We start from the raw sequence: 13,271 nt of genomic DNA, 5'->3' as shown, positions 1-13,271 counted from the left end.
GCCTGGAAAGTGCTAAGTTATTTACATATAAAACAACTGACAGCAACAAAAAACAATCAAGTGATTTTTTCAATTTGTCTTAAAAAATTTAATTTTTATTTCAGCCATCATTTGACATATTGCCGTTTCTGAGCCCTTTTTAGCGTAATTTGTTTTAACGAGCTTTTTTGTTTGTTTATATATAGCGTGTTTTTAAATGCATGTTATAAAAGAAATAAACTTAAATATACATAGAGAGCCGCGTGACATTGTACTTATTTCAATTTATTATATCGTTTATGAAATCCAATTTATATTTCAACAGAAGGCAATAATAAGTATTACATAGTAATGTTTAATTCACATGATATTTTAATTATTCGAAAATGCAAATGTTTGCTACGCTGCGATTTGAGCGTTTCAACTTTTAACTTAACAATTTCAATTGTCTAACGAAAGCAATACATTATAGGCAACCAAAAATGAACAAGAATATACTATTTTTACAAATTATAAAAAGCACCGCTTTTAGTAACTTTAATTTCGAAACAGTTACACATTCGCAAAACTCAAGATTCTTTATTTCTAGTCTCCCCAATACTTTCAAATGTACTGCACTGGTAGTTTACTGCTGTTTGTTAGCGTCTAGCATAAGTAGATACTGCTTTTATACGCCGCGATTTCGTAAATCCTTCACTTTGTAAATACGCACCAACCAATGCTCGGTTGTGTAGGCCTCTTCCAAAACATCCAGCTCAAAGTCTTTATTACCAATTTCAGCAGAACGTACGCGATCATAACCCGGTGGTTTACCACCCTCGGTGTACACTTGACCAAAGCGATAGTAGCACATTTTGTACATGAGACAATTTAGTAGCGTCGGTGAACCTTCTTTGTCCACACGGAACTCGCCATTGGGTGCGTAATAATCGCGCTCCTTAATGTGTGCGCCACGATCTGTGCTACCACCAATGCGTACCATCCATAAGAATTTATTAATATCATCAGAAGAATATCCAGTTAAACCGCCGAAGATTACAAGTACATAATCAACGTCCAGTTCACGCATGATTTCATAAGCTTTCTCCTCAGATGAAGCCATCGCTTGTCCAACACGTGATATATGCGTATTATTCCAAGTGTTATTGTCCACCAATATAGTGCGATTAGCCATAGCAGTTATCTGGTAGCCATAATCCCACCAAGACATGATGCGCGCATCCTACAAAAGAAGAAAAATAAAGTTTAGTTGCATAAAATAAGAAAATATTTATTAAAATAAAATAAGTTTTTCTGTCAGCTAGTTTTATAGTACTCATGTGTGTTTCATACTCTTCCTATCAAGAATTTGAAGTATTCATCATGTGAAATTTACTGTGCAACTAAAAACATACATATATCGCACTCACCTCTGGTGTATTCATTTGCAGCCAATAGTAAGCCTCTCGAAAATCATCGAATATGATGCGTCCCCCGTCATGTGAGCGCGCACTAAGTACAATGCTTGGCGACGAATATGCTTCCGATGTCACCCAAGTACAATGGAAGGTATAAACAATAAGCATGAATGTAATAATGCCCACAAAACCGATAGCAACTTCACTCTTAACACCGCTACTCTGCTGTTCAAGTTTCTTGTACTGACGTTTACTTTCAACGGGTTTCGACGGACCGGCATCTATACATTTTATATACTTGGAGAGCAGATGCGATGTGGCAATGCCAGATAAGACACACATAACCGGCGCTAGCACGAGCATTAAACGTACCATGACACCCTTTGCAAATAGATACAAATATGACGCCAATTTTATTAAAAAAAAAAAATAAAATAATATTTACCGCAAAATAAATACTGGTTACACCATAAAGGATGATAAAAATATTCGAGTCGGTTAATTTCGAGAAGCAGAAGTACAAGCCAGCTGGGAATAGGAATACCAAGATCTGCAATAAGAAAAATAGAGATTTAAATTTATAACAGTAGTTTCACTTTCCAGTTGTCACTGGAAGTCAGCGATCAAAGTGTGAAGTAATCAATTTGTGATAAATAGCGGCAAATGAATGAAAACTCACCGCCGCATATTTACGGACATTAAAGCGCACTCATACAACAAATTGTCATCAAATGAAATGTATTATTAATAAACAATAAATCAACGACAACATACCTGCAAGTCAAAGTAGAACGACGACCATGATGTAGGTTGATGTTCCGACACAGATGCGATGATGGGAATGTGATTCTTCGCGTATGAAGGATCAAGCAAGGAATAAAAACGGCCCGTCCAGGGCGAGACTTTGCCAGTAATCGTCAGCACAGTACCTATCACGAGCACTGTAGTCAGTATGCCAGACACTAAGGCTTTGAAAAGAATTTCGAAATTTTCTTTGGACAAACGAGCGCGTAGATAATCAACAAACGCGTGTATTTGACATAGACCGAAGGTGCCAAGCGCCTGCAACAGGAAAAAAAGTGACAAATTACTATAAAGCATTGAAAATTTAAAATATATTTATCTTTTTAACAATATAATTTTTCAGCTTAGTGTTTAGTACTCATGTGTGTTTCATACTCTTCCTATCAAGAAATCACAGTAATCATCATTGATATTACAATTAATAATGAAATAAAAATATTTGTAATATTTCTTCGAACTTACCAGCATGTGTTCCGAGCTTTGTATTGGTTGAAAACCGACAAATGAAATCTGCATCGAGAGTATTGTGCCAATGCAATACAATGTGCTATACGCCACATAAATGCGATGCGAAAAGCGGCCTGTGATCATTAACGCCAAAACATGCAGTGGTATTAAATTGATGAGGAACACATAACCACCCCACGAAGAAACCATGTAAAAGTAGGCCAGTGCCGACATGGTCGACCAGAAAATGGCGCCACTTTTCACTGCCTTAATCCACAAATAGTATGTGAGCAGCATACAGAAGATAGCAATGCCCTCATTGTCATAGGAGCCTGCAACCGAACGCGATATGTAGCCGGGTACAATAGAAATGAGAGCAGCTGCAACCAAACCGGCGCCGGTACTCTGTAAAAAGTAAAAAAAAAAAATATTTATATAGAATATTGTTGAATACTTACAACCACGTGTTCACATAACCTATAACAACATATTCAAGAGTACCTGGTACTTACGTGAATCTCCTTTGTCAGCGCATATGTTACCAATGTGGTTAGTGAGGAGAAGAATGGTGCCAAAAATACACACACATTCCTAATCTCAATGGTAATATTCAGCAACCACATGAGTCTGTAAAGAGCTGCGGCAGTCACCATCAACCCAGGATAGATGGTACCGCCAATAATACGGCCTAGTGGATACCATGCTCGATCATCAAACCAATTATGGAACTGGTAGAATCCTTGCTCAGCAAGGAACCGCGTGGTACGGTAATTGAAGTATGGATCAAATTCATGGATAACACTTTCAAAACGCAGCACCGAAAATAAACGCGTGGCAAATGCTGGAAAGAACAATTTCAAATGAACGACAAGCTGGGCAAAACATCAACGAGTGAGCAAATGAGTGAAAAAAATATTTTGAGTGAGAATTACATTTGACAGCTAACGTGAGTTGAGTGCGATTTTTAGCCACAGAATTAATATGTTTTGTTAAGAACTCGAACGAAACAGATATGTGTTTTGTTTAAATTGTAAGCTATATATGGACATAACAAGTAAAAAAAAGTTCATATTAATTTTAGGATTTTCATAAGTACTTACAAAGCACAGCTGCTATAATTAATATAGCTAATTTTATGAGATGTTCTTGCTTTTCCCAGGTCAACGTTATCCTCGACCGGCTAGCAGTCGCGGTAGCTGCGTCCAAGGTCATGTCGGCACAATTCAATAGCACAAAAATTGGCTATTTTTTCGATCTCAAGCTAGAAAGCAACTCCCACACAAAATCCGAAAAATAAAAACTCGCCACAAAAAAGCCGGTTGTAGGAAGCGTCTATGGCGCAAAGCAATTTTTTCGCACAATAGTTTTGCTATAAAAACACAAAATGGTTTTACACTTTATGCGCTATTGTATGGAATAGCATTAGGGGTATGCACTTACAATTATTTTATTTCAGTATTATTGTTTAAAACAGCAAAGATTTTCATTTAAACAACTTTATATACGTGGTCGTGGCAAAACGCCCAAGAAATTTCCAATATGACAAGCCGACAAAATGTCAAATACAATTGAGGCATTGCCAGCTGAATATTTTAAATATATACAACAATTGACAATATGTAATTATTTATTAAATTATTATAAGCAAATATTCTTCGTAAAATATTAATAATATAATATTTTAAGAACAGTGTACAGTTATGTTTTTCAGTCGGATATAAGTTAGTACAAGGTGGTCAAACAGAAAATTTGATTTAATGTTTTTATATTTATTTCTTGCAAAATACAACTAACATGTAGGGCTATATAATTATCAAACTTAACTTAATTTAAAAACACATTTTTGTACAGCCGACAGTTTAAAAGGTTTATTTTTTTGCATTAATTTAGAAATATTTCATTACTCACTATAAAACAAATGAATAAATTGTAACAAGCCATGGTGATTTTGAGTGACATCTAACGTGAAAGCCACGAAGCTGAAGATTTCTGCATTTTTTTACATTTTAATAAAATATATTAATCAAAATAATATAAATTACATCGTTAAATTAATGAATTTCGACCATTACAATAGTAACTAATATCATCAGTAATAATTTTTAAACAAATTTTCAAATTATATTGTTTTCGGATTTTTAAGATTTGTAAAATTTCTTTTTCAAAAATGTAACCCTGTGCACGCGCAAAATTCCGCCGCTATTTGTCAGTTTTGCACCGGTTTCCTTCCCGTCGCGATTGAAAGTTTTGCGCTTAGTGCTTCTGTGAATTAAAAATGTTAATTTCATAATATATATAAGTGATAGTGAAGTGTTTTATAGAAAAATCAAAAGTTCAGCTTGTGTTCTATTGAAATTAAATGAAAAATCAGTGCGGGCTATGTTTTTCGTGTGTTTATTAAGCAAAAGAAAAAGTGTGTAGTGTATGTGTGAGTAAGTGTGTGTGTGGAATGTCGTGCGCAGCTTAATTTCCAATGGCTAGGGCAGCCGAATGAGTGGAAGTAGTTCGTGGTAAGTTTATTTTGCATTGTTGTAGAATTTTTATCGCTTCCTAAGCACTTAATAATTGAGATAAGAACTATTTAAGCATTGCTTAGCAAAATGTTTAATGTCTGATGCGGCACTTATATGCAGATATGCACACGCAACACACATACATACATATGTATGCATGTATATACATACATGTACAAGTATGCAGAAGCAAATTTGGTTTTGTTTTTATGCTAAATGGCCGTTCGTTGCCGATGTTTAAGTGATTTGCGAAAATTTTATAATTCGCAGTTACATTCTTGATTTGACTGGAAATTTAACAGGGAGTTCCAGATTTTTTAATTTGTATTTGCTTGAGATATCTACATTTGTGTAATATGTGTATGCAATTCCAAAACTATAATTTGACAAAGTTTGATTGAGGAAAATAAGAACTTTTCACCCCAGCCTATTTAAAATGAATTAAAATTATTTAATGAAAATTTTAATGCTTGAAAAAATAAAAGACATTTTTGGTAATATTTTGAGAAGAGATAATTTTTAATAATTTTGAAATCATAGAAAAGCTTAATATGAGATCACCACCTGTTTAAATTTATTATGTGATTAAAAATATTAAATAGACGAATTATTGCAATATGGATTATTTAACAAAGTTTTCAACTGAAAATATTGCAGAGAATGGCTGCCGGTTGTTTATATTTTTACTACATTAAATTGTTAAAAAAGAAAAAATATGTACTATTGTCACAAAAATTAACTAGTTTGTTCGATATATTCTATATGTAATATTTTTGACAGGTTTACCATATGCTTAAAAAATTTTATTTGAAAAAAATTATTTAAACAACGAATTTTTACAATATGTGTATTAAAGTAAAAAGGAGTATTCAACAGTATTCCATTTTATCCCTGAAATCCGGGGATGCTATTCTAAATTTTACCCAAATTGTCGAATATTTATTTTTCCATTAACTTAAAGTGTGAAAATAAAAGAAAAATTTCAATATACATACATACATATGTAGGTATCAAACTGATATTTGTTTTTGAGAAGGGTTACCACTTGCTTAAAAATATTCAGTAAATAAAATTGAGGAAGTTAGTTGCGTTTTTATTTAAATACGGATATTAAACTAAATAAGCTTGAAGTGAAATAAAAAAATATTTTGGAGTGGGGTTGCCACCTATTTACTATTTTTTCTAAATTTAAAAAAATACGCAATAAGTATCAAATTGAACTAGTTTTATTGAAGCGTTTTATAGCAAATGTCTTTCAAAAGGGTTACCACCTATTTAAAAAAAATATTCTATACAACTGAACGAATTATTAAAATATGGTTGTAAAGATACATACATATATCGAAAAGCTTAGGTACATATAATTGACAATATTTAATGAAAGGATTGCCGGCTGATATATCTTTTTTTTAATTTTTAATAAAATGGAAAATCTATACAGGACATTTTTGAGAGGGTTAACCACTTCATTAAGAATTTAATTTTAATTCGATAAAATTTATCAGATTTAATTAAAAGCTTACAATGTAATTTTATTACATTTTTTTATTAAGTAGCAACTCCTTAAATGTATGACATTTATAAATAAAAACAATTGAGGGGGTAAAAGGCACTACAAAGTAAAAAGTTAAGGAAAACTGTATTATAAAGGGTTTGCCATTTGTTTATTTCTTAATAAAATTAAATGGATGAACAAAAAGAAATATAACAATATAGTGGCCAAACTATAACGATTTTAAATATATTTTTCCGTATTTATTTTTCAGCAGAGTTGCTACTCGCCTTTTTTTAATTTACTGTAAAATAACATTTTTATTAAGAAAAGTAATCCACGTCTTCTTAATATGTTTTCACAAAAGACATTATATTTTCTATATAATTGTCGCAGAAATACATATATAAAGCTCAAGTCATTCGATAGAATTTATTATGAATTATCCATCAAATAATAACAAACAGCGAAAATAACATATATAAAGTTATGGCGCTCGGATAACATGGCAATTAACGAAACTGATTTATCACTAAAAAACGACAGCAAATGCTAGGCAAAGCTATTAAATTGTAAAAATACCAGCTATAAAATCATCATCAGTAATAATTTCTAAACAAATTATTAAATTATTCTGTTTTCTGATTTATAAAATTTGTAAAATTTCTCTTGCAAAAATGTAACCCTGTGCACGCGCAAAATTCCGCTGCTATTTGTCAGTTTTGCACCGGTTTCCTTCCCGTCGCGATTGAAAGTTTTGCGCTTACTGCTTTTGTGAAATAAAAATGTTAATTTCATAATATATATAAGTGATAGTGAAGTGTTTTATAAAAAAATCAAAAGTTCGAGCTTGTGTTCTATTGAAATTAAATGAAAAATCAGTGCGGGCTATGTTTTTCGTGTGTTTATTAAGCAAAATAAAAAGTGTGTAGTGTATGTGTGAGTAAGTGTGTGTGTGCAATGTCGTGCGCAGCTTAATTTCCAATGGCTAGGACAGCCGAATGAGTGGAAGTGGTTTGTGGTAAGTACATACATATGTATGTAAGTATGCAGAAGCAAATTTGGTTTTGTTTTAATGCCAAATGGCCCCTCGTTGCCGAAGTTTAAGTGAATTACGAAAATTTTATAACTCGCAGTTAAATTCTTGATTTGACAGGAAATTTAACAGGGGGCTTAAAATTTTTTATATTTGCTTGAGTATATTTACATTTGTATAATATGTGTATGGAATATCAAAACTATAATGAGAAAAAGTTTGAATGCAAAAATAAAAATAATGGTGAAGTCTTTAGGAAATGAATTAAAATTATTTAATGAAAATTTTAATGTTTGAAAACATGAAATACATTTTTTGGTAATATTTTGATCATTGGTTGTGAAGGGGTTGAGCATTTTAAACAATTTTGAAGTAATAGATAAGCTTAGTTATGGGGTTACCACCAGTTTGAAATTACTTTAAAATAATTATTGTTATATGGGTATTGAAGGATTTAACAAACTTTTCAACTAAAAATATTTCTAAGCATGGTTGTCGTTTATTTGTTTTTCTAATTGACTTGAAGTGTTAATATAAAGAAAAAAATACACTATAGGTAACAAACTGAGCAGGGTATATTAAGTTTGTCACGAAGTTTGCCATACAAACTGAACGATCGGAATCAAGTTCTTGTATGAAAAACTTTTGAATTTGACAATATATCTTCACAAAGGAGGCACAGGTTATTTTCTAAGGCAACAATGTAATCTCCGAAGAAATTGTTCAGATCGGTTAACTATAGCATATACATAGCTACCATACAAACTGAACGATCGGAAAAAAGTTCTTGTATGGTAAACTTTTGCATTTGAGGTGGTATCTTCACGAAATTTGGTATAGATTATTTTCTAAGGTAACAATGTAATCTCCGAAGAAATTATTTAGATCGGCTTACTATAGCATATAGCTGCCATACAAACCGAACGATCAGAATCAAGGGCTTGTATGGAAAACTTTCGCATTTGACGTGGTATCTTCACGAAATTTGACAAAGTTTACTGCTTAAGGTAATAACATAATCTCCGAAAAAATTGTTCAGATCGGTTAAATATGGCATATAGCTGCCATACAAACTGGACACATAGTTACTAAAAGAAATGCACCTGTGAAGGGTGTATTAGCTTCGGTGCAGCCGAAGTTAACGTTTTTTCTTGTTCAGATAATGATCGCACAAATATATAAAGCTTATTTAATTGCCTTCCCTAATACAGAAACCCAGAAATTCATTCAATATGAAAATTTGTATTTATGGGAATCGCTACAACTAAAACATGGTGGGCTTCTTAGATAAACATTTTCATCTGAAACGTGAATAATGCCCCAACCATTTCAGTCCATCCGAGGTTCAATCCGAATTTGATTCTGACAACTCTTTATAAATACATACATACATATGTACATATGTGTGATGGGATAGCTTTAAAGATTTTTATCACGTATATATTATGTATATTCCTTTTTCGAGTTTACTTATGTATATTGTGGTGCTTCCATGATATAATGTCATTAGACTATGAAAGTGCAATTAAAATAAAAAATGCTAAATTACCCATCAAATAATAACGAACAGCGAAAATAACAAATATAAAGTTATAACGCTCGGATCACATGACAATTAACGAAACTGATTTATCATTAAGAGAACGATAAAATAAGAGACATCGAAAAATAAAAGTAATAAAAAAACTTAATGAAAGGCGAAGTTATTAAATAGAAAAAAATTAAACAAACTTTGGTATAATATCATTTACAAAGAAACATTTAATAATGAATGTGAACGAAGCAAACTTAAAAAGAAAAAGTAAAGTCTAAAAAAATAATAATTAATTGTCAATGATGTGTGGGTGTTTTGTGCTTATCTTGTGTGTATTTGAATATCAGGAAATTTCTATAGGATTAAAAGGAAAAAATATTAAGATTCGCTTCATTGATCGTTTTGATTGATATGGACTTTTGTGATTTAATATATTTTTTGAAAAAATATTTTAGGTTTTAAAAGATGATTCTTTCAATATTCGAAGAATTTTTAGGAGTAATTTTTCTTAGCAGATTTAAAAAACCAGAAACACATTTGGAACCTTTCAGGTACTTTTATAGAATTAAGTATAATATATACATTAAAATTCTTCATAACCGGACACCCACTGTTTTTTATTTACGGGCGATCGCGGGATAGGAAGCGAAGAGGTGTGGACGAATTTTCAAGGGTTCTGAGTGGTTTTTCTAGATTACAAGCAAAACTACGACTCCTATATAAAAAAGTGATGTGGCAATGTTATAGATAATGAGAGGTTCTTTTGTTTTAAACTTTTTTTTACATAACCTCAAAATTTAGGTTTTGGACTATTTTATTTTTATCTTGTACATAGAAAAAATTTGTTTTTTTTTATGAAATTCAATGGAAACTTTCCTTCTTATGTCTCTAAAATATTTTTTTTTCTTATATTGGCGAGATACCAAAAAAACTATAATTTTCAGTAAAAAATTCTCAAGTCACATTTTTTTTCAAAAAGTCATTAGGCTTTATGTTTGTTGAAATATTTAATTCGGCCATGTGTGGGGAATTCTCTCTTCGAATACAGCTGAATTTACCGTCGAAAAAGTGCTCCATAAGAGTACTCGGACCGGTTGGGAGAGACCGAATGACGTTGTGATTAAGCCCCAGCACCACGCCAAGGTGCTTGCCATTCGCAAACCCAGACCATCTGCGGTCTGATTGTTAAAATTTTATTTTCTAAAATTCTAAACATTGGTAGCTTCTTATAAATTTTGCGTGATTTCAACCTTTTTCTCCATAAAAGGTTTTGAATTACTTTCTCAATATACAATATTATTACTCTCGTTAATTATTGTAATCAAATTGAAATTATAAGAAATATACGATATTGCAACAAGTATGGACGTCAGCATCTTAATGCTTGTTTTTTACTTTTTTTCTGTTTTTTTCCGCTTTTGAAAATAAAAAATCATCAAGTCACGTAAACTGTTAATTCTACGGAAACTTAACCAAGCACGACAAGGCGCTTGCCAGAATGTGGCAATAAATCAACTTTAAAGTGAGAATTGAGTGAACGTGAATTTTTCTAAAATATCGCGAATCTCCGATCGATATTGTGTGAAGCGAGAAAATATAAAGAACAATAAAATGCAAATATATATGTATACAGTATTTATATACATACAGATATTTACATATATATCAGATATTTACTTAATAACATTGCTATACGAGAACATGTGATGGGTTTTTACCCGTTTAACACTTTTTGCTAAGTACAACTGTACGATATTTGTACATACATATGTACAAATACATGTCTTTACCTAGAAATTTTGTTTAATTATTTTTTATATTGTTTTTGGAAATATGCTTTATCAAAACCCTTAACCAGGCAAAGACTTTTAAGAAATAAATTTTTTATATCTGCTAATTACCTCCTCGATCCCAACGCTATCAAAATATAGCATACACCCACAAGCATACCCCCAACCACTTGCTGTTAGCTCTCCTAAGGCCTGAAATCATCATTCACCAAGCAATCAGCAAGGTTGTTTGTTATCCTGACATAGCCCATCCGGCGGCACTGTATCCTATTATCAAGTGAATTTGTTGCCTTTAAGCGAGCATTACCGTCGGCCTCTGCCGCACATGCTCGCACGTCCATAAATTGAGTGCATTCTTTTAATATGGTCGGCGTTAAAAATTGCACTTCCGCATAACCCTCTTGTGTATTTACTTATCCTCTAAACACCACTCACCGCTCGGTTATATTCTTTGCATTCCATCAATTCGCCGCTTCGCATAGAGAACTTTATCCTCACCACAACAACCATCAATGCAACGCCCTTACCATCTTCTCCCCACAAAGAAAAAACAAAACAACAACATTAACAACCAGCTCTTATGCGCACCGGCAAGTAGTCTGCCATTTTATATGGCCTCAATAAAGCATAAGACGACGCTGGCGCAGGCGAAGGCGTAGAAGGGTAAATCAGCAACAAGTGTTTGCGTGCCGCCAAAAATGAACCACAACAACCGATATGCCAACAAAAATAATGACAACAATACGAGCGGTAATGCGGCAACGAGGCAAAATACCGACAGGCAAAAGCAGCAGCAGCAACAATTGTTGTGTTGCGTCAAAACTCGGGTTGATGAGTGCTCGCTTCGAGCATGTTCGATGGTGATGTGATTCTTTTTCATATTTGTAAATGGACGGAGAGATCCCTCATAAACCATTTGGTTTTATGTTCTCTGCCTCAATACTAAAGCTCAAAGCCAATGTTCGGTATTTTTTATTAATTCCAATGTATGTATATGCATCAGGACTTCGAAATGTTTATTTTTGTCTCTGAGGAGTATCAATAAAACTCCATTTGGGTTTGTACTGTAATCTCGAGATCATTCTTTCCAATTCTTACAGGAAATGTCGGTTTGACCTTAGTTATGACTTATTGTTCCTTTTCTTTATTATCGCTACAGTGAAGCAAGCAATTTTGGCTGAGATTACATTTTTCAGTTGATTCGTAAATCGCCGATAATTATATATTTATACCGATTGAGGCCGAATCGGACTCCACTTCAGCTTTTCAAAGCATTTCTCTAAGTCTGCTGACTCTACAAATGTGTATAGCATTTTATATTTTGACATTTTTGATGTTTTACATACTTAGAACGTTTTGACATACGAGCGCTATTTGTGTTGTTTAGAGTAACTTAAAATATTCATCTCGGTCAAAAATGGTATTTAATCGCGAACATTTTCGGTCAATTATTTTTTATGACTTTGGATTATCTCAACAACAGTGCATAGCTGAACTTAACTAAATTTTTGGCGATGATGCAGATGGTCGTCCAAAATCAGTTGTTGCCCCTCGATGCTGTGCGCAAAGTGCTATTGCAAGGACGTCATTTAATCTATCGCGAGATTGAGACCAGTGGGACCAGCAGGCATCCAATATTGCATGAACATTTGGTTTTGTCATATTGGATGCTACATAATTGTCAATCGTTCAAAAAAGGCTCGTGTAGATTCGTCGAGAGGTGTGCTTCAAAACACGTCTATGACAACGTGGCAGGACATAATCGGGGATTTATCGTATGAGAGTAAACAACAGTCTGTGTGTATTTCAAGATGAGCTAAATTTAACAATAGTGTTTCGCCGAAGAGGACCACACTTCACCATGACAATGCGAGTTCTCACCCATCCATTTCATTCTTTCGCTTTCGCTTTACAAATCAAGCAGCAATTAATAATAATCCAAATGGGACCAAAACTGTTTAAGCCCCTAGGTACCGAATATGTTGTCCACAGTACTTTTAGTTTATTTTTGACCGAAAATATCAGTTAATGTATGTAATATACCATTGAAATTCATAGTATACCTGTGTATCAAAATGGGGTTGAATCGGGTCCACACTTCTCTTATCTCCAATATACCTAATAAAAATGATTTCGCACTTCCGGGTGACTTTATACCGCATATATCGGCCAATATGTGAGCTATCCCAATGAATGAGAGTAGCTGTTTTACTTATAGCAGTATATTTGCGCCTAAAGTAGAAAAAGTTGGGCGAAAACTTGAACCAGCCTCCATATAA

The 13,271-nt window shown here is 33.0% G+C and overlaps 1 protein-coding gene and 2 non-coding genes across 3 annotated transcripts; all 3 read right to left on the bottom strand.

Moving 5' to 3' along the window:
- Nucleotides 1–61: 61 nt before the first annotated feature.
- Nucleotides 62–4,173, bottom strand: LOC126758733 (dolichyl-diphosphooligosaccharide--protein glycosyltransferase subunit STT3A). The gene is made up of 8 exons (XM_050473106.1): nucleotides 4,068–4,173; nucleotides 3,728–3,996; nucleotides 3,140–3,468; nucleotides 2,643–3,032; nucleotides 2,151–2,438; nucleotides 1,822–1,926; nucleotides 1,389–1,757; nucleotides 62–1,201 (listed from the first exon to the last, which is right to left on the bottom strand). The coding sequence occupies exons 2-8, from the start codon at nucleotides 3,837–3,839 to the stop codon at nucleotides 647–649; spliced, it is 2,148 nt and encodes a 715-aa protein (XP_050329063.1). The 5' UTR covers nucleotides 3,840–3,996; nucleotides 4,068–4,173; the 3' UTR covers nucleotides 62–646.
- On the bottom strand, nucleotides 1,269–1,350 carry LOC126760842 (small nucleolar RNA Me28S-U3344). The gene has a single exon (XR_007667262.1). It is a non-coding gene; the product is annotated as a small nucleolar RNA Me28S-U3344 (small nucleolar RNA).
- On the bottom strand, nucleotides 2,514–2,594 carry LOC126760843 (small nucleolar RNA Me28S-U3344). Its single transcript, XR_007667263.1, has one exon. It is a non-coding gene; the product is annotated as a small nucleolar RNA Me28S-U3344 (small nucleolar RNA).
- Nucleotides 4,174–13,271: the final 9,098 nt, after the last annotated feature.

The sequence above is a fragment of the Bactrocera neohumeralis genome, chromosome 5, assembly GCF_024586455.1.
Source record: "Bactrocera neohumeralis isolate Rockhampton chromosome 5, APGP_CSIRO_Bneo_wtdbg2-racon-allhic-juicebox.fasta_v2, whole genome shotgun sequence".
NCBI classification, from domain to species: Eukaryota; Metazoa; Arthropoda; class Insecta; order Diptera; family Tephritidae; genus Bactrocera; species Bactrocera neohumeralis.
Note: the sequence above shows the minus strand (reverse complement) of the source record. Positions and strands in the feature narration are given on the sequence as shown.

Coding starts and splice junctions, on each gene's coding strand:
- LOC126758733 (XM_050473106.1), bottom strand. CDS start 3,839: ATGACCTTGGACGCAGCTACCGCGACTGCTAGCCGGTCGAGGATAACG. Junction 3,469..3,727: donor AATTATAGCAGCTGTGCTTT/GTAAGTACTTAT, acceptor TGTTCTTTCCAG/CATTTGCCACGCGTTTATTT. Junction 1,202..1,388: donor TGCAAATGAATACACCAGAG/GTGAGTGCGATA, acceptor CTTCTTTTGTAG/GATGCGCGCATCATGTCTTG.